This window comes from Mercenaria mercenaria, chromosome 12, assembly GCF_021730395.1.
Source record: "Mercenaria mercenaria strain notata chromosome 12, MADL_Memer_1, whole genome shotgun sequence".
NCBI lineage: Eukaryota > Metazoa > Mollusca > Bivalvia > Venerida > Veneridae > Mercenaria > Mercenaria mercenaria.
The window spans coordinates 40,925,793-40,947,941 of record NC_069372.1 but is presented as its reverse complement, the minus strand read 5'-3'; the positions used below and the strand labels follow the sequence as shown (position 1 = coordinate 40,947,941).

The 22,149-nt window shown below is 35.2% G+C and overlaps 1 protein-coding gene across 2 annotated transcripts in view; it reads left to right on the top strand.

Annotated features, from left to right (window-relative positions):
• LOC123534926 (uncharacterized) overlaps nucleotides 1–22,149 on the top strand; it is a 46,370-nt gene that overhangs the window by 16,920 nt on the left and 7,301 nt on the right. For both annotated transcript variants that reach the window (XM_053519822.1, XM_053519821.1), the window contains 18 exons: nucleotides 1,256–1,398; nucleotides 2,162–2,426; nucleotides 3,342–3,434; nucleotides 3,993–4,116; nucleotides 4,346–4,422; nucleotides 5,480–5,591; nucleotides 7,977–8,069; nucleotides 8,416–8,505; nucleotides 10,947–11,028; nucleotides 12,170–12,243; nucleotides 12,484–12,608; nucleotides 13,575–13,690; nucleotides 15,369–15,626; nucleotides 16,111–16,283; nucleotides 18,708–18,787; nucleotides 20,616–20,682; nucleotides 21,184–21,354; nucleotides 21,898–21,967. In XM_053519822.1, the coding sequence (XP_053375797.1) occupies nucleotides 1,256–1,398; nucleotides 2,162–2,426; nucleotides 3,342–3,434; nucleotides 3,993–4,116; nucleotides 4,346–4,422; nucleotides 5,480–5,591; nucleotides 7,977–8,069; nucleotides 8,416–8,505; nucleotides 10,947–11,028; nucleotides 12,170–12,243; nucleotides 12,484–12,608; nucleotides 13,575–13,690; nucleotides 15,369–15,626; nucleotides 16,111–16,283; nucleotides 18,708–18,787; nucleotides 20,616–20,682; nucleotides 21,184–21,354; nucleotides 21,898–21,967 (2,213 nt within the window). The remainder of the gene's footprint in view (nucleotides 1–1,255; nucleotides 1,399–2,161; nucleotides 2,427–3,341; nucleotides 3,435–3,992; nucleotides 4,117–4,345; nucleotides 4,423–5,479; nucleotides 5,592–7,976; nucleotides 8,070–8,415; nucleotides 8,506–10,946; nucleotides 11,029–12,169; nucleotides 12,244–12,483; nucleotides 12,609–13,574; nucleotides 13,691–15,368; nucleotides 15,627–16,110; nucleotides 16,284–18,707; nucleotides 18,788–20,615; nucleotides 20,683–21,183; nucleotides 21,355–21,897; nucleotides 21,968–22,149) is intronic.

Genomic DNA, 22,149 nt, shown 5'->3' with positions numbered 1-22,149 from the left:
TAGCATATATACTTATAAATAAAACACAGCATCTGTGTACATGCACTGTGATGGTTGAGCATTGCTGCACAAGAATTTATAGTTTACTATGTTTTGCTTGGTCATATAGGAAACATTTGTTATTTTAAGAAGATAGGGGTATGTTTGCTGATTAATGAATAATATATAAAAGAACCATATTTTAATAAATTGAAACCATACAAAGAGGTTATATGCTTGCAGAATAATTTCACAAGGGCGTAGCTTGAGTGAATTATACACGCAGTGTATAACCAATTTGTATTGTTTATATATATATTAAAATATGGTGGTGCTGTATATTATTTTAATTCTTGTATGTCTTTCATGTAAACAGGTAGATGAAAAAGGGAAACATTTCATGGCGCATGTATTGCGCCAAATATAGTATGTCGATGTAATATCGCGAAATAAGTTAGGAGTGAGTAAATGAGTTCTTTTTCACACTTATTACCTATATAGTGTGTGTGAATTTAAAAGTATAACACCATTCTGTTATATCATTTCTATACTAAAACGTTTTTTATATCAATAGTAGATCAAATATAGCAGCACTCTTCCTTGGTGTTAAATAATGTGATGTTAAATTTCTGTGTTTTAACAGAAATGTGCATGGATTTTTCATATTAGAATGATGATTAGATTTTAAAAAGATTGTTTGAAGCTTCCATTGAAAAGGGTATACAAGAGGTACATGTTGCAACTTTTTGAGGTACTTAATTTGTTTGGAACTGGTGGCATGGCCTGAAAGATGTCTTTCTAGTGAAATTTAGTGCTTGTACCTAATTTTAATGCAAGATTTTCTTGCCCATTCTCATTGAAAACTGTAATTGTACTTCCCTGTTTATGTCAACCTCAATTAACCCTTACCATGCTGGACACAATTGGTTCTGCCTTTGCGACCAGTGTAGATCATGATCAGCCTGCACATCCGTGCAGTCTGATCATGATCTGCACTGTTGCTATTCAGTCAGTATCTTTTTTGGTAAGCACCCCTTTTAACAGTTAATGGTACTGTCCAAATTGGAAGATGGACAAGTTCATTATAGAAATTTAGCATGGTAAGGGTTAAAATCACAGTGTGTTTTATAAGCTGGTTGCTTTGCAATGACATCGCGCAATAAATTTTCCATACTACTGATGCTTCTCTTGGAACTCAGAGCAGAGCCAATTGTTGTATTATGGTTTCTTGTAATATTTTCTGCACAAAGAGAACAAGGTAATTTTGAAATTTAAGGTTGGCAAGTTTCTGTGAATACCCAATGGCATCCCTGCATGAAGGTGTTTTCTTCGAGAGGTCGCAAGCAGAAGCATACATTTCAATCTTCCAGACACAGATGGATGATTTTGAAACAGCGGACGCATACGAAGCTGGTGAAGGTATGAAATCTGTAGACTGATTTCCATGGTAACCTAGGATCTAATTGTCATGAACTCTGTTTCTTACTGTTTGATGCCATGTGGCATGCTTTTGTTTTTGTTGGGTTTAACGTCACACCAACACAATTATAGATCATATGGCAATTTTTCAGCTTTGATGTTGGAAGACCCCAGGTACCCCTCCATGCATTATTTCATCATAGGCGTGTACCTGGGTAGAATCATCGACCTTTCGTATGCCAGCTGGATGGCTTCCTCACATGAACAATTCAATGTCCTGAGTGAGGCTTGAACCCACATTGGTGAGGGGCAAATGATTCGAAGTCAGCGACCTTAACCACTCAGCCATGGAGGCCCCATTGTGTGAAGTCAAGCTTTGGCTATTGATGTAATATACAATGAAACATGGTTTGCTCAAGCATCAGTGCTTCAGTCACCACGGCTTACTCAAGCAATGTATGTGGGCCCAGCTATTCTCCTAAAATATATTTTTGAATCACTTGAAACACTAGAAAGCTCCTCCCCTTGCATCTTGGAGCTATCAGTGTCTTACTGTATATAACGTATTTTAAATAAAAAACTCAAGTATATTTATGATATGAGTCCTTTGCATATGTAAGGGTACTGCTTTAAATTTTTAGTCAAAAAATAATTTACGTCATATATAAATTAATTTGTTGCAAGATTGGTTATGAATAAGTGTACTTTTGTAACTTGAGCTCAAACAGTGAGTCTGATAACTTATATTTATATCTGTAACTAGGTGCACCACCAAGGAGTCCGGGTCTGGCTTCTTTAGGTCAAGGTTCACAAGCTCAGTTGACATCAAGGCAGTCTCGAGCAGCCACGGCTCAAAGTATGAATCGCAGATTCTCAGTATCGCAACAGCAAGATGCCCACCAGGTACAGCAGCATGTGCATCGACGTCTCGAGCACGTGAAACCACGGAAAGTGAAGATTGATGGGTTTAGATTTGGAGATGAGAAATCAACAGGACCATTTGCATGGCAGATAACAACTCCTATCAAGTATGTTGCAAATTGTCTATATTTATAATAACCTGGTTCAAGTTTTAATTGGTTGATTGTGAGCTCAATTTTGAAATTGACCAATTATATGAGACTAATCCCCAAACTTAGTTTTATAACTTTGGACCCTGAAGACAGAATTTCGTGTTATTACCATATCTATGTTTACTTTTATAAATTGATCTTGAATTTCTAATATTTGCACACTTTTTAGAAGGGAAATTTAAAAAAGTTGCAATTAACGGATTCATATCCCTATGAAATGGCTGTTTCAACCAAAAACACAGAATTTCATGCCCTCAAAAGATTTCACTGGTTTACAGTATCTTTATTAGCACAGAGGAAGACTGCATTTGATTCCAGTTAGAAATGTTTCAATGGAATAGTTTAATAATTAATGTTGAATGACTGTAAATCGCCTATTTCTTTCAGGGAATGGGTGTAAGCTGGCAGTATAGGTTGACAATAGAAAATAATTAAATTAATTATATTATTTATGCTTATGCTTGTTTGTTATTAGTTTGATAGTTATTTTACTTTTACTTATTGTAAGTTTATTTTTTTACTGTTGCTGAGTTATGTTAATATTAATTTTTTAAAAGTAGAAAACAAATAGAACATGCAATCGATTAATATATTAAAAAAATTTTACTAAGGAGTACAGATTATCTGGATTTGACTTGCAGACTTCAGTTTTCACGTATAGTTTCTTTGCAAAACCTGTTACGTCTAAATTTTAAAATGTAGGGTCATAAATTGTGGTACTGGCAGTGTCAATTAGTAGATGGAATTTACTCTTGCAAGAAAACCTGGATAAATTTCTTGTACATTTATGAATTAAGTGAAATCTTAACAAAATTGCTGTTAAAAGTTGAGAAAATGTTTTTATTGAATACATTTAAATGTAATTTTCAGATCCAATTACCAGAAGAAGATAGCCAGTTACTGGAGAGATGTGGAGTTGTTTGAAATTCTCTACTGTATCATCATACTTGTTATAATGGATAGGTAAAATCTATAATTTATCACTTTAGGTCATGTAATATCTGTGTCATTTAAGCTGTAAAATTCAAAATCTTCCATTTTAAACTATAGTTAAATTTGTTTTGCTCAAACTCAGTTGACCTGGCAAAATTGGAGTTATCATTGTACCGGTAGTATAATGTGTCCTTGTTGCATGTAGTACAATGTGTCTTTGTTGTTTTGAAGTACAATATTCCATGTTGCATGTAGTACAATATTTCAGCATTGCATGTAGTACAATGTGTCTGTATCGCATGTAATACAAAGTGTTCGCATTGCATGTAGTACAATATATCTGTGTTGCATGTAGTACAAAGTGTATGTGTTGCATGAAGTACAAATTGTGTCTGTGTTGCATGTAGTACAAAGTGTCTGCGTTGCATGTAGTACAATGCATCTGTGTTGCATGTAGTACAAATTGTGTCCATGTTGAATGTAGTACAGTGTGTCTGTGTTGCATATAGTACAATGTGTCCTTATTGCATGTGGTACAATATATGTAAGCTTTTATATTCAGTGAATATTTATCATGTGTTTGTACAGGGAGTCGTATGATGATGAGATCCTGGTTGAGGCATACAGACTGTACCACAGTACATCAGGGCATTTACACCATCTTATGGAGCACAATAAGGGACTCCGAGCTGTTATACAAGCCGTTGCAAATGTAAGTTTGCTGATTTTCTTTATACATCTAACTGGAGTAATAAATGTTGCAATAAAAGAAAATGTTAATGTAATTAATAGAAATTTAAATTAGATTAGTTATGATGGAGACTGGAAGCTCATTAAGACACTGTAAAACTAACTTTTTATGAAACATATGTACTGGTTTCTAAGAGAGATTTATATCCATCTTTTACCACACTGGATTTACTGACAACTATATATTACAGACAGCTGACTATCCAGTGATCAGGACACTTCTACAACAATACAATGAAGCTGTTCAAAAGTTGTTTCTCAATCCATTGTAAGTATGTTTGAAACAATAATTTTAACTTTACATCTGGACAAATAATACTGTGAAATCATTAATATTCGTGGGGGACTAATTTTCGTGGATTTCGTGGTTGAGTCAATCCATGAATTTAATACCAACGAACAAGTAAAATTCCCATTCATTTTATGTTAAAAAGTTGAAATCCACGAATTCATATCCCCATGAAATTGCTGTTTTGACCATAACCACGAAATTTCTTGCACACGAAATTAAATGATTTTACAGTAGTGTTCTCTTTATCAGGCTTTCCAACATCAGGCATTTTTGAATCAAACTCCTGATTAGTTTGAAAGACTGGAAATTTGATATTTACTCTGGGAATAAAATTCTAATTAGTTTTATAAAGAGGAATTTTGATCATTTCACTAGATATACATGTATATGTGCATAAGATTATTTTAAGTCATGACCACAGAAGACTGTTAGCAATATTAGTGGGGCCTCGGTGGTTGAGTGGTTAAGGTTGCTGAATTCAAATCACTTGCCCCTCACCTATGTGGGTTCAAGCCTCACTCGGGGCATCAAATTCTTCCTGGGAGGAAGTAATCCAGCTAGCTTACGGAAGGTCGATGGTTCTACCCATGTGCCTACCCTTGATGGAAAAATGCACAGATTGACACCTGGGGTCTTTTTCCACCATCAAAGCTGGAAGTGGCCATCTGACCTATACTTGTGCCGGTATGATGTTAAATCCAACAACAAGTAATATTAGTGATAGGATAGTGCAAGATTCAGAAGACATTCCAGTGTGAATAAGAACAGTCCTTCTTTAAGACAAAAATTAACTAGAATTACAGTTGAATCTTGATATGTCAAACTCACTTATCTCAAAATTCTGATAACCTCGAAGACATTTTCAAGTCCCATCCCGAAAACACATGCATGAAATTTCATTTTAAGTCAGATTTCAGTTATCCTTGAAATTGATTGATCCCTGGAAATTTGATATACAGAGTTTCAACTGTAATTGTTTCCTGTAAGTTTATATTTGAGAGAAATGGTTGGCTATTGATACTGACAATTTTAGGTTGGAGAGAAGTCAGGACCATATGACAATTGGAAAATCCATTTCTGCCAAAGTGGATGATATGATTTACTCACCAGACATGGAATTTGCGTCTGCTACTCATCTACAGTTTGTAAGTTTAAATTTATGGGTAACTGATTTTGGTATATGGTTTTAGAGCTGAGAAGTAACAGTACACTTGATTGATTATCATTACCATCAAAATTGATAAATTACTCATCAAGTAATAATAGCAAGGAGAAAAAAGAATCATTGTAGTGTTTTCCTTATATGATTATTAAAATGTTTTGAAATGAAAACCTTTGACATTTTTATGCACCAAAGAATGTCCCCACAAAATACTGCTTTAAAACAGGAAAACTTTATCACCTAGAATATAATACAATGTTGCATTTTTTTAGCTCACCTGTCACAAAGTGACAAGGTGAGCTTTTGTGATCATGCGGTGTCCGTCGTCCGTCGTCCGTCCGTCCGTGCGTGCGTGCGTGCGTGCGTCCGTCCGTCCGTAAACTTTTGCTTGTGACCACTCTAGAGGTCACATTTTTCATGGGATCTTTATGAAAGTTGGTCAGAATGTTCATCTTGATGATATCTAGGTCAAGTTCGAAACTGGGTCACGTGCCTTCAAAAACTAGGTCAGTAGGTCTAAAAATAGAAAAACCTTGTGACCTCTCTAGAGGCCATATATTTCACAAGATCTTCATGAAAATTGGTCAGAATGTTCACCTTGATGATATCTAGGTCAAGTTCGAAACTGGGTCACGTGCCATCAAAAACTAGGTCAGTAGGTCTAAAAATAGAAAAACCTTGTGACCTCTCTAGAGGCCATATATTTCATGAGATCTTCATGAAAATTGGTCAGAACGTTCACCTTGATGATATCTAGGTCAATGTTGAAACTGGGTCACGTGCCATCTAAAACTAGGTCAGTAGGTCAAATAATAGAAAAACCTTGTGACCTCTCTAAAGGCCATATTTTTCATGGGACCTGTATGAAAGTTGGTCTGAATGTTCATCTTGATGATCTCTAGGTCAAGTTCGAAAATGGGTCACGTGCGGTCAAAAACTAGGTCAGTAGGTCTAAAAATAGAAAAACCTTGTGACCTCTCTAGAGGCCATATATTTCATGAGATCTTCATGAAAATCGGTCAGAATGTTCACCTTGATGATATCTAGGTCAAGTTCGAAAGTGGGTCACGTGCCATCAAAAACTAGGTCAGTAGGTCAAATAATAGAAAAACCTTGTGACCTCTCTAGAGGCCATAATTTTCATGGGATCTGTATGAAAGTTGGTCTGAATGTTTATCTTGATGATCTCTAGGTCAAGTTCGAAAGTGGGTCACGTGCCGCCAAAAACTAGGTCAGTAGGTCTAAAAATAGAAAAACCTTGTGACCTCTCTAGAGGCCATACTTGTGAATGGATCTCCATAAAAATTGGTCAGAATGTTCACCTTGATGATATCTAGGTCAAGTTTGAAACTGGGTCACGTGCCTTACAAAACTAGGTCAGTAGGTCAAATAATAAAAAAAACCTTGTGACCTCTCTACAGGCCATACTTTTCATGGGATCTGTATGAAAGTTGGTCTGAATGTTCATCTTGATGATCTCTAGGTCAAGTTTGAAACTGGGTCATGTGCGGTCAAAAACTAGGTCAGTAGGTCTAAAATTATTAAAATCTTTTGACCTCTCTAGAGGCCATATTTTTCAATGGATCTTCATGAAAATTGATCTGAATTTTCACCTTGATGATATCTAGATAAAGTTCAAAACAGGGTCACGTACCTTCGAAAACTAGGTCAATAGGTCAAATAATAGAAAAACCTTGTGACCTCTCTAGAGACCATATTTTTCAATGGATCTTCATGAAAATTGGTCAGAATTTTTATCTTGATAATATCTAGGTCAAGTTCAAAACTGGGTCACATGAGCTCAAAAACTAGGTCACTATGTCAAATAATAGAAAAAACGACGTCATACTCAAAACTGGGTCATGTGGGAAGAGGTGAGCGATTCAGGACCATCATGGTCCTCTTGTTTATGTCTAAAACTCTAGCTATCAAGAATTCTGAAATTCAAGCAGTCATGTTATACAAAATTATCAACTCACCGGAATCGAAGACTCAAAGACCAGCTATGTCGATCATGCTGTCATCCATCCATCTGTTCATTATTAACTTTTAGATTCAGATTACTTCATCCTTGAAGCCTTCTGATCTTAATCATGACACTTTAGTTATTTTTGGCACTGCCCAAGAAAATTATCAGCTTTTACTTTGAAAATTTAAAAAAAAATCATCTTTTCTATAAGTGCTAAGCTTAGAGACAAATATTGTTAAATTTCCAGATAGTCTCCTACCAGAATTGTTCATAATGGATCTCCGGAGCTAAATTTTGGGCAGTAGCAAAATTTACTGAAAAAAAATGACAGATTTTTACATTATAGTATTCTGGATACCTGTGTTTTTGTTTTAAAAGGTATTACTTTTTTACTTGCAGACTTTAAGAGGTTTAAAGAACATAAACTTATATTTAATTCCATTGATGATGGAACTGGCAGAGGACAGTCGCTCACAGTGTCCAGAAGTTGCAGTAAGTGATTACAATATAGAGAAGTTAACTTGTCTATGAGATATCAAAAGAACACAACCAGAAAGCAGTCTTTGTCTCTGGTTGTTTGAATTAGTCAAGATAAATAAAAACAATAACTAACAAGTTTTATTTCTGTACAGGTATATTTTATATTGTGAAAAGTTTCAGTGAAACATTTAAAGTTTACTGAACAAGTTAGCTGTTATGTATTTTCTAAATCTGTTGAAATTTAGATTTTATAAAATTTTAATGTTGTCAACTTTTACGTAAAGGAAATTTGTCAGGTCACACTGTCAAACAAAATAATAGAGGTATAATTATGCTGATCAATACAATGTATTTTCAGAAACTTATCAGAATGATGGAAGATACATTTCCGGAAGAGGATCCCAGACCCCCTACCCGCTACAAGAAAAGGGTCACCACATCATTTCAGGTACCTCACATAGGTGTTGTTACAAACTTATGAAAAAGGTTTTAATTCTGGAGCAAAATTAAAATGAAATAGCCAACGTTTTCCTAAATAGAATTGAAAATTTTACAAGAGTTTTAACAACCATTATAAAAAGACATTGTTCTTTGTTACTTAAAAAGAGAACGCTATATGAAATATTTTTGTAAAAATCCTCCTATTCACAGATGATGTGATCATGCTATTTTTATGCTTCCGGTGACAAAGACATTGGAGGTGGGCATATGTAGGTTAGACTGTCCATCCATCCCTTTGTCAGTCTTTCCGTCAGACTGTCCACACTTTCTTGTGTAGTGAACCCCTCCTACAGCTTCCATTCAATACATATGAAACTTGGTATACCTGTATATCAAAATTTAAAGCGGACATGGATATATTGTTGGGACTTTTGTTACATGTCTGAGTACTTCTTTTGAGTTTTCCCATTTTTCAGTCTTAAATACTATGAAATCATTTAATTTCGTGGGCACGAAATTTCGTGGTTTTGGTCAAAACAGCAATTTCATGGGGATATGAATTCATGGATTTCAATTTTTGAACATAAAATGAATGGGAACTTTACTTGTTTGTTGGGGTTAAATTTTGTGGATTGACTCTACCACAAAATCCCAAAAATTAGTCCCCCATGAATATTAATGATTTCACACTAGTATTTGTCTGTCAAGCATTTTCAGTGGACAATATTGACATCATTCTTGTTTTTCAGTGTCTTATTGAAACATTGGAATGAAATATATCTGGTAATTTACAGCAGAAAATGTTAACTATTATTATAAAATCAGAATTCCTTGCAATGGATTAAGATTTGTTTTATTTGCTGTCCATACTTGCAAAAATTGATAAAATATGCAAAACGCCATGATTGCTAATTATACCCCCACAAAACGAAGTTTGGGGGGTATATAGGAGTGAGCTTGGCGGTCGGTCGGTCCGTTGGTTTTTGTGGTTTCCGGATGATAACTAATGAAAGGCTTGACTGATTTGAATAATTTTTGGTACACAGGTGTAACATCAGAAAATACAGGTCTAGTTCGAATTTGGGGTCAAAGGTCAAGGTCACAGTGACCCTGAACAGTTAAATGGTTTCCGGATGATAACTTGAGAACACTTAGGCCTATGATCATATATTTTGGTACACAGATGTAACATTATGAAATACAGATCAAGTTCAACTTTGGGGCTTGTAGTCAAAGGTCAAGGTCACAGTGACTCGGAACAGTTAAATGGTTTCCGGATGATAACTTGAGAACACTTGGGCCTAGGATCATAATTTTTGGTACACAGATGTAACATCATGAAATGCAGGTCAAGTTCGACTTTGAGGTCTATACGTCAAAGGTCAAGGTCACAGTGACTTGGAACAGTTAAACGGTTTCCAGATGATAACTTGAGAACGCTTGGGTCTAGGATCTTAATTTTTTGTACACAGGTGTAACATGATAAAATACAATAAAATCAACTTTGAGGTTAGTGGGTCAAAGGTCAAGGTCACAATAAAACGAAACAGTTAAACGGTTTCCGGATGGTAACATGAGAACGTTTGGGCCTAGGATCATGAAAATTGATAGCGAGGTTGGTTATGACCAGCAGATGACCCCTAATGATTTTGAGGTCAGCAGGTCACAGGTCAAGGTGACAGTGACCCGGAACACTTAAACAGTTTTCAGACAACAACTTCACAATGCTTGGGACTAGGATGATGAAATTTAATAGGGAGGTTGGTCATGACCAGCAGATGACCCATAATTATTTTGGGTTCCAAAAGTCAAAGGTCATTTAAACATTTTCCAGACAATAACTTGAGAACACTTGGGCCGAGGATCATGAAACTTTATAGGGAGGTTGATCATGAGCAGCAGATGACCTCTATTGATTTTGAGGTCAGTAGGTCAAAGGTCAAGCAAGTTCAACTTTGACATTGGCTTAGTTCTGTGACAAGGCCATATTGTGGGGGTATAATTCGTCACTCCTGTGACAACTCTAGTTTAAATAATTCTGTTTATTTTTTAAACTTGGCCATACATCACAAACAGTTAAACTTGCAAACCGATTGTGATTTTCAAAAACTGAAATTTTTGTTTGACAAAAGTAATTAATTCTACAGTATTTTTTTCACTGGTAGAGAAATGCAGAATGAGTAGAAGTTTGGTAAAATCACTGAAAAGTTATGAAATAAAAAATGTTTTTTGTTTACATGTAAGATCAAAACATTTTATCACTTGTTAATATGAGATGTTACATTTTTCGTTTGTGACTTGGCTGCTTGTAAAGATATTGCATTTGGTATTCACCAGTGAAAGATATTTCAGTGTTACTGTGAAACCAAAAAATATCATGAATGTATATTGATGTAAAATAAGATTTTTCCTACACTGGGCATTTATGCCTGTGGTTGATGTATTTAGGCTGGGGAAGCAGAAGACGTACAGGATGAAATAATCAAACATGGTATTGAAGATGAACATATCAAAAGACATGAAACTTCAGGTGAGAATACTGTGAAATCCGGACCGGTACTCATCAACAAAAGACTTAAGACTTTGAAATACTAAATTTTCTTTTATCAGTGTTAAATTAGCACAGAATGCAATAAAACTTTGCAGGAATTTTCATTCTGTAGCCACAGACAGCTCTGCAAAATTTCATTTGTATAGGTGAGCTAAAAATAAAGTAATGACAAGTTGAATATTCTGAATGATTCAAGGGACTCGGGGATGATGTAATCTGAATCTTAAATGATGAATTTGGGCCTTGGACTATATACTAGGGTTTGATTTAATGAATTTTGCAGTCCAGACATTTTATTAAATTAATTCCTGAGGAATAAATAATTTTTTTTATCAATATGAGGAAAGAACATGTTTTGGTCAGGTGGGAAGATTAATGTTCTGAGAGAATAGTCAGAAATATAGGAATATTGCAAGAACTGGAAGCTATGAGTAATAAAACTGTAGGATTTGGCCTGATCAGTAGCATGCTTTTAACTTACTTATATGGTTCACTCCGGTGCACAAAAGAACCTGATAAGTGAAAATAAGAAAGAAACACAAGTTTTACTGTAAAAGCACATATTTTCGCTGGGTCAGAATTTTGCGAATTTGAAATTTTGAGTATGTTCTCAAGGTTTAATATTTGTGAAATTGTATAAATGTTATCATAATTGAATTTGAATTATACTAATAGTGATTATTTATGTGAGTATTAATTTTCGCGAGATGTAGGGTCTCGGGGATATAGCAAAAATTAACCCTTTCCAAAATTTCTGATTTTACAGTAACTTTTAGATGGAACTTTCACCAGTGTTTGTTGCATACAGGCTCAGTGTGGTTCAAACAGCCTGTTGCGGATTGTGTTAACATATTCTCTGTTTTATTTGTCTTATAGCTTTCAATATATTGACATGATGGTCTAAATGGAAGTGTACTGACATCAGTTACATAGGTTGCATGTTTGAATACTATTATGTCAATGAGCTGACTGTTGAATACACAGTAAACTACCTAATCGTCTATTCTTAACCTTTACCCTGCTATATTTCTAATATGGACTGATACAATTGATTAAAAGAAAAAGATTGTTTGCTGACATTATAATAGTAAATCTGGAATGATTTTTGTTTATATTTCAGTTTTGAATGTAAAGACTTGTATAGCCAAAGACATGTCTCCACAGGTCATGGTCAAAGAAAATGTCCTGATGAAGGTATTTTTGTTTTGTTTGTGATTACATTAGAAAGAGTCAAGAGTAAGAAAACTTCCTTTCTCACTCAGAAAAAACTTTCTCACTCAGTCATACCTTTTCTTGATTTACCTTTTCTATAACTTTAAAGTCATAAAATCAAAAGTCAGTGGAAATAGATTTTTTTCAAACTTAAAGTACTTATGTTTATAAGGGAAGTGTTTAATAAAAAAAAGATTTGATATGTCACATTTCCTTTTACAGTATATGTTAGATTGCAAGTTTGATGAGATGTGGAGTGATTACCTGATTGACCTTGCAGGAGGTGACCTTTTCCCGCCAAATCCTTTCCCAAGACTTATATCCTCTCTTAGACAGTGCACAATGAAGTAAGAAATAGTTATCATATCCTGGGTAAATGTAAATGAGCATATATCTGAGACAATGTTCTTTGCAATGTTAAACTCATACAGCAATATTGGTAGGAATGGCCTCTGGACTACCAACTCACACTTATATAAAAAATGTTACTCTGTTGCACATGGCAGTTTTAAACTTCAATATACAGTCAAATACTGTTACCTCGATATTCAAGGAACTGCAAAAATTGTATCGACATATCCGAAGTTTGACATAACAATATAGTCTATCTAGAACTACATGTTGAATCTGTATAGGATGTCTATATTGTCATTACATCACATGCTTCTTTTAGAGGGTTTGAAAGAGGAAAGAAATAATATAAAACATAAATACGAACTTAATATTATTGACAAAAAAACATCTTAATTCAATAGTACATACATACAACTTTTTAAATTTTTACCGGATGCTTAAATACGCATATTGTCACTCAATAAAAAATGGCAGATGTTTACTCCATCAGACAGAAAAAAATTTCATTAATTGGAAAACAGCTTGCCAGCTTGCACGTTGTTTTAGACTAATTATTAGGAATTAAATGCAAACTTGCTAACATCTGAATTGGAATAAAGACTAAATAGCAAACAAAACGAACACATAAACTAACCTGATTATAATTGATACATCGTTGGACAACAATAGGTTGATTTTCACACCTTACAAATATCATGCGTAATTTTTGACAAGCTGTGATATCGATGAAACCTGACAGGTAAGTTGACGGGACTGAAAAGTCCAATTGACCTAAACAAAATAACGTGCTAATAATATCAAGGTAATGATAAATAATACCATTAAAATATATAGAGAAAAGTCGGGTCCGACCAAAACACATCATGCTAACCGAGTATTGAACTAACCGATATCGATATAACGATATTCAACTGTATTTAAAAGTATAGGTTGACACCTAAATATATGCATATTTACAGGATGGATTTGTTTTATGAGAAGGCATCAGTTCTTACTGAGAAGATGTTCAACTTGGAGGTAAAACTGGAGGATAATGAGAACTTTGTATACCATATTCCAGGAATAGATGCTCATGGTAAGATGTGTGGCAGAATTATATCTGACATGGTAGGTAGTGCAGCAGAATTAGTTGGCTCACCTGTGATACACAGATATCTGGCATGGTAGGTAGTGCAGCAAAATCAGTTTGCTCACCTGTGATACACAGATATCTGACATGGTAGGTAGTGCAGCAGAATTAGTTGGCTCACCTGTGATACACAGATATCTGGCATACTAGTAGGTAGTGCAGCAGAATTAGTTGGCTCACCAGTCCTGTGATACACAGATACCTGGCATGGTAGGTAGTGCAGCAGAATTAGTTGGCTCACCTGTGATACACAGATATCTGGCATGGTAGGTAGTGCAGCAGAATTAGTTGGCTCACCTGTCCTGTGATACACAGATATCTGGCCTGGTAGGTAGTGCAGCAGAATTAGTTGGCTCACCAGTCCTATGATACACAGATATCTGGCATGGTAGGTAGTGTGGCAGAATTAGTCGGCTCACCTGTGATACACAAATATCTGGCATGGTAAGTAGTGTGGCAGAATTAGTTTGCTCACCTGTGATACACAGATATCTGGCATGGTAGGTAGTGCAGCAGAATTAGTTTGCTCACCTGTGATACACAGATATCTGGCATGGTAGGTAGTGCAGCAGAATTTGTTGGCTCACCTGTGATACACAGATATCAGGCATGGTAGGTAGTGCAGCAGAATTAGTTGGCTCACCAGTCCTGTGATACACAGATATCTGGCATGGTAGGTAGTGCAGCAGAATTAGTTGGCTCACCAGTGCTGTGATACACAGATATTTGGCATGGTAGGTAGTGCAGCAGAATTAGTTGGCTCACCAGTGCTGTGAGACACAGATATCTGGCATGGTAGGTAGTGCAGCAGAATTAGTTGGCTCACCTGTGATACACAGATATCTGGCATGGTAGGTAGTGCAGCAGAATTAGTTGGCTCACCAGTCCTGTGATACACAGATATCTGGCATGGTAGGTAGTGCAGCAGAATTAGTTGGCTCACCTGTGATACACAGATATCTGACATAGTAGGTAGTGCAGCAGAATTAGTTGGCTCACCAGTCCTGTGATACACAGATATCTGGCATAGTAGGTAGTGCAGCAGAATTAGTTGGCTCACCAGTCCTGTGATACACAGATATCTGACATGGTAGGTAGTGCAGCAGAATTAGTTGGCTCACCAGTCCTGTGATACACAGATATCTGGCATGGTAGGTAGTGCAGCAGAATTAGTTGGCTCACCTGTGATACACAGATATCAGGCATGGTAGGTAGTGCAACAGAATTGGATTTTTACCTGTCATACACGAAATATGACATGGTAGGTAGTACAGCAGAATATCTTGCCCACCTGTGTATCTGGCATGGTAGGGAGTGCAGCAGAATTAGTTAACTCAGTTTAATACAGCTTGGAAAAACATATAAACTGATGAGTAAATTATGCTATTTTTATAGCAAACTGAGATCCTAGAGACAACCATTTGGGTACTGCATTATATAACGAAACAGCTGCCATTTTGGCCAATTCATTCCTTATAATAAGGCATGGTCATTGCCAAATATGGTAGTCATGGCAAAATCAATTTTAATTCAAGATATATGGGTTTTTTTACTTTATACAATTATCTTAGTTGTTTTTTGTCAATTTCCATCAATAAATTTTATCATCATTCATGTATTTTAGGTACTTTGACTGCATTAATGATGCTTGACACAGGAACTTACATTATGCTATCGCAGATCTTCCGAAGTTTTCAGCAGAGATCATATATACAGAAGAAAGGGCCATACAGGATTGGGATATGTCTGGCCCTGAGTGGACCCAGTATCTGGTATGGGAGACTACAGCCATATTTAAATGAGATAGAATTGCATGAACATTATTATATACAAGGACCTTCAGGTTGTCAAGGGGAGGCAATGCAACTTTGTGCAGTTATAGGTAATAAACTTTAATTTTGTTAGTTTGGGTAATTTTAACAGATATCATCAAGGATCTTGTTTTTTCCAAGACGGTTTTATTTTTGCAAAATGATTAGAACAGCTTAATTAGCAAAGATCAATGTCTTACAAAGAAGTCTGATTTTACATTATATGATTAACAAAGTTAGATGATTTATCAGGGATGTATCCATGGTATAAAATAATTATAGTAAAGCAGACATATTAAATATATGAAAATATTATATTAAATAACGAAGTGATGTCAAACCTAATTTTATTGCTCGATTCCTTACATTGGAACCATTTTTAAATGAATTTGAAATATTGGGAATCTGTCAAAGAGTATCATAAGTACAAGTTAGAGTAAAGTGCGCTAAGACTAGTTGATTGTTCTGAAATTACAGCATGAAAAAATTGCACGGACAGTTGTGTTATGTATTGGAATAGTAGTAATTTATACCTTCTTTTCACTTATGTTCCAGTCCATAACCATATGGTGGATATGATCACCAAGTCTGGGCTGCCTGTAATGGGTGTGTATTTTGGTGATCTTTCACCAGACCATTGGACAAGTGAAGATGTGCTCGGAAAGAAGAGAGGATTTCTTACAGAATTTGCCTATACATGCTCACAGAAACAAGCAATTTATGCCAAGGTTTGTCAGTAAATGTTTACAGAAACAAGCAATGTGTGCCGGGTTTGTCTGTACTCGTTAACAGAAAAAGCAACATACATGTATGCTGAGATTTGAATGTTGTACATGTCTCAACACCTTCTGAGATTTTAACTCACCTGAGTTTTAAGTGTTCAAGATGAGCTTTTAGGATTGTTGGATGTTCACCATCACTAATTTCCAACTAAACTGCAAACAATTATTCCTTTGGTGGTTCCCTTGGAGAATCCTTAAAGATCTGGGCCATCCTTGCAGAATGCATAGGAAGTATTAAAAATATCTTCTCAGAATCTGTTAGATTGAATTCAAAACAATTTCACAGCAATGATCATTGAGTGACCATGTACCAAGTTACTTAATGTTATCTTGATTTGTCAAAAAAACCATGGCCCCTAGCTGGCAGTGTTAGTTTTCTCTATATTGCTATATGGAAAACTTAGAAAATCTCCTCCTGAAAGTGCTGGTTTGAATTAAAATTAATATCTATTGGTCCATAGGGTGATCCTCCACTAAATTCTTTCAGACCTTGTTGATTTGTTAAAAAACATAGCCACCAGGGTGTTGTACAGGTTTTCCTTATATAGGTGTAGTGTAGACTTGTCAGAAATTCCTTGGAAATGTTCCTTAGGTGACCACTTACCAATGCCTTCAGATCATTTCTCTACATTGATTAGCATGGCCCCAAGGATCGGGCATGTTTTTTATATGGCCACAGCAGAAGTTTGGAGAATCTTGTCAGAAACTGCTGGCTTGATTTTAAAATAATTGTATGCAAATGTAATATATGATGACTTTTCACAAAGCGTGTTTACATTATTTTGAATCATCAATAAACACTAGTATGCATGGTCACTTTTCCCAGTTTGTGAATAATAGAAGCTTAAAAAATCTTCTTTCCAGAAACTGCTTGCATGATTTTGAAATAAGTCCAACAGGTGTTCTTCGAATGACTCTTTGCCAAGATTGTTAAGATTGTTCTGATTCATTGAAAAACAGGACTACAACAGCTAAAAGCAGACAGCTCTTCAAACAACATCTCCTGTAATCTTTGAATATATGTTGGAAGACCCTCCGCAGATAATATTGAGATTTTTTGGTTCTTCAAAAAACATGGCTGCCAGAGCTAAAAATGGAAAATATCTTCAAATGTTGTCATCATGACCACCAGACTGATTTTTAAATGATTTCAAAGAAATGTCCCTTCAGTGACTCTATACCAAGTTTGTTCAATACATGTCGTTCTTTTTGTATAAAACATGACCACCGTAGGGCATAGTCACTTTTCTATATTGATATAGTGGTTCCTACATGCATATAGTGAAATCTTTTGAAGTCTCAAAGTCAGAAACTTCTGTCCAATTTCATAATCATATATTTTGCTTGACTGACACTACCAGAATTGTTCAAGCCAGGTTTGAACTCAGTTGAGCAGTCTAGAGCCGTTATCACCCTCATGATTTCAGATTGTTGTACAGGCTAGGCCAAACTCTACAAGGTTTTTTGTTTTTTACCTTACTTCAGAAGAGTTGGATGGGAACATTTTATTGGAAACACTTTGTGCTGTGTGTATATAAATATGTGCATTCATTTGTTTCTCTGTCTGTCTGTCATTTACAACAGTTACTTTGACTTTATTTCTTGGAATTTATTTAACTTGATGTGTACTGTATCATGTATTACCACTATGACTTTTTCGAACAAGCCTTTTAATGGGGATATGATTCCCTTAAGTGACATTTCTAGTTTTACATGGCTTACATTTTCAGTCCTAGCAAGATTGAAGAAGTAGCAATTTGTTTATGTATGTACAAATTCTAAGAAGTTTTAAAGATGAAAAAAATGTTATAATTTTCATATCACCATATCATATTTACTCACCTGTAAGTTGGGGAAATTTAAGAAGTATTTCATGTTTTTTATTTTTCACTTGATGCATTGAGACATATCCAATTACTTTATTTCATTTTCTGTTTCACAATAGACGAAAGCTGTTTCAATGCATCATGTAAAAAATATTTTTCACTTGTTTGCAAGGATATTTCAGCACAAGGTTTTGATTTTCCTTTAAAAGATGTAAGTTAAAATGTTGAAGTTACGTTATTGATAGAAATTTCTCCAGTTCAAAATTTGCGAATTGTCTGCCTGGTTTTGACTTGGAAAAAAACTTGGATTTTGTTTTATCTGCTTATTTGACGGGGAGGCAACTTAGGACATAAAATAGTTGTTAAATTTCCCCCGTCTTACATGCGAGTAAATGTGGTGGTATCAAACCTCTTTGGCATAGAGCATAGGGCATTGTAATAAAATGTCAAATTTATAGTATTGTGGTCACCATGAATTATATTTATGGTCTAGATTATGTTATATAATGCTGCTGTGTATTCAGTTATTATTTTTCCTATTTAGGCTTATGTACTTGTTGATGGCTGGAGATACGTGACTCTCAAAAAGTATTTCCAACTTCATTTTTTGGAATCAGGATCAAGGTAAGATATTTGGAGACACACAGACCGATGTCTGTAATTCATTTACATTGTACTATGTTCTATGCAGTAGACATGTTGCAGTGAAACATTGATGATATCTAACAACAGATTTTTAAACCATTTCAGTCTATGGTTATGCTTACGTTAATAAAAAAAACAAAGTACAAGTTTATCAAGGTTTCCATTTTACTTCAGCATTCATTCAGATATCAGTCTGATTGTGGTATGTCTGTGATTTTAGTAGTTGTCTAAGGTACATCATTTTTTTAGCTCACCTGTCACAAAGTGACAAGGTGAGCTTTTGTGATCACGTGGCGTCCGTCGTCCGTCCGTCCGTCAGTCAGTCCGTGCGTGCGTAAACTTTTGCTTGTGACCACTCTAGAGGTCACATTTTTCATGGGATCTTTATGAAAGTTGGTCAGAATGTTCATCTTGATGATATCTAGGTCAAGTTCGAAACTGGGTTACGTGCGGTCAAAAACTAGGTCAGTAGGTCTAAAAATAGAAAAACCTTGTGACCTCTCTAGAGGCCATATTTTTCATGAGATCTTCATGAAAATTGGTCAGAATGTTCACCTTGGTGATATCTAGGTCAAGTTCGAAACTGGATCACGTGGGGTCAAAAACTAGGTCAGTAGGTCTAAAAATAGAAAAACCTTGTGACCTCTCTAGAGGCCACATTTCTCAATGGATATTCATGAAAATTGGTCAGAATGTTCACCTTGATGATATCTAGGTCAAGTTCGAAACTGGGTCACGTGGGATCAAAAACTAGGTCAGTAGGTCTAAAAATAGAAAAACCTTGTGACCTCTCTAGAGGCCATATTTCTCAATGGATCTTCATGAAAATTGGTCAGAATGTTCACCTTGATGATATCTAGGTCAGATTGGAAACTGGGTCACGTGCGGTCAATAACTAGGTCAGTAGATCTAAAAATAGAAAAACCTTGTGACCTCTCTAGAGGCCATATTTTTCAAGAGATCTTCATGAAAATTGATCAGATTTTTCATCTTGATGATATCTAGGTCAAGTTCGAAACTGGGTCACGTGCGGTCAAAAACTAGGTCAGTAGGTCTAAAAATAGAAAAACTTTGTGACCTCTCTAGAGGCCATATTTTTCATGGGATCTTTATAAAAATTAGTCAGAATGTTCACCTTGATGATATCTAGGTCAAGTTCGAAACTGGGTCATGTGCGGTCAATAACTAGGTCAGTAGATCTAAAAATAGAAAAACCTTGTGACCTCTCTAGAGGCCATATTTTTCATGAGATCTTTATGAAAATTGATCTGAATGTTCATCTTGATGATATCTAGGTCGTGTTCGAAACTGGGTCACGTGCGGTCAAAAACTAGGTCAGTAGGTCTAAAAATAGAAAAACCTTGTGACCTCTCTAGAGGCCATATTTCTCAATGGATCTTCATGAAAATTGGTGAGAATGTTCACCTTGATGATATCTAGGTCAAGTTCAAAAGTGGGTCATGTGCCTTCAAAAACTAGATCATTAGGTCAAATAATAGAAAAACCTTGTGACCTCTCTAGAGGTATTATTTTTCAATGGATCTTCATGAAAATTGGTCAGAATTTTTTATCTTGATGATATCTCGGTCACATGTGCTCAAAAACTAGGTCACTTTGTCAAATAATAGAAATAACGACGTCTTACTCAGTTCAACACTGGGTCATGTGGTAATAGGTGAGCGATTCAGGACCATCATGGTCCTCTTGTTTGTAATTATTGGTACAAAATTTAATTGTTATGAATATGCTAAAACCTGTAAGACTTAGACTAAGTGTGGAATTTTCGAACTTTTCTTTATTGTTTCAGATCTCAGACATTTTACCCAGAAAATCCAGCTGCGTTCTACCAGTCTGTGTTCTTAACTAAGGATAGAGTAAGTTATATTACATGAGTTCCATGTATTTTCAAAATTGTAATGATACAGTGTATTAAACTTGGTAAATATGTTTCAGTCAGTGTAATCCTGATTTAGTTGGTATGTTAACATTGTAGTATTTGAAGTATTTTATTTTGCTTAGGCTTCCATGCAGTGGCTGATAAATTTCTGTGTCTGTATAAATCAGTAAATATCAACAAAGTATCAAGTGACTGTTACACAAATGTTTTGGCAAAAGGAAGTCATATTTCATAAGAGAACCTCTTTCTACTTGATGAAATGGGCATTATATGTTATGATGAAATCTGATTTTGACTTGCTTGTCCATATTTCAATTTTCAAATTTGTTATTTTGTGTATCCTTGAAATATAAATTTCAGACAAAACCATGAAATTTCATTTGAACTGAAGTGAATAATTTCACGGTAGTATAATTCTACGCCATAAATACCTAAAATTATATTTTCTTGACTAAACCATCTACTTCCTTTTGAACAGGCAGCATTCCATTATCAGAACAGCGGCCCTCCACATGATGGCGACCCGATGAGTATTGCCAACATGCGGGCAGTTACTAACTTCATTGAGAAGAATATGTATGAATCTCAGAGGAAAAGTGATTGGTTAAATTATTATCGTCATTTACTGCTCAGGGATCTTATTTCACAGGTAAAGGAACATTGTATTTCCATTTGGTCACATGATCAGCTCACTGTGAAATCATTAATATTTGTGGGGGACTAATTTTTGTGGATGTCATTAATGCATCAGTCTACAAAATTTATTATTTACAAATAAAATTTCCGTTCATTTTATTTTGAAAAGTTGAAATCTATGAATTTGTATCCAGGGGAAAAAAGTTTATGTTGAAACTTCAAAATTTCATGGCTACCAAATTATAATTATGATTTCATAGTATGTACATAATATGAAATAAACTACACAATAAATTTAATTGAATTTAATGCATTTCCTTTATGAAACATAGTCATCCATTAATGGAAGCTGTTGTCACACCACAATACATGCATTCCATGATGGTTATAAAGTAGGTATAGCCACATTCAGTAAAATGTATGATTGATATAAGGTGATATATATGTATGACCTCTGAAATGCCCCTTTGATGTCAATATAAGATTTTGAATTTGGAAAACGAAAAAATTGAAGTTTGACACAGGCTGCTAAGATACCATGATGTTGATATTTCAGGATCAGAGTCATATAGCAGATTGTTGGAGAGTGTTACACAGTATGGCCGGACAAGTGGAATATGTTGTTGGTAATGTCTGATACCTCACTCTCATACTGTCCTTAATTAACCTTTAGCCTGCTGGCAGCAAGTGGTTTTGCTGTTCAGTCTGTAAAATTTTCAGTGAACACTCCTTCGAATAATAAAATTAATGGCATTGCCCAAATTGAATGATGGACCAGTCCTTTTTAGAAATTTAGCAGGCTAAAAGT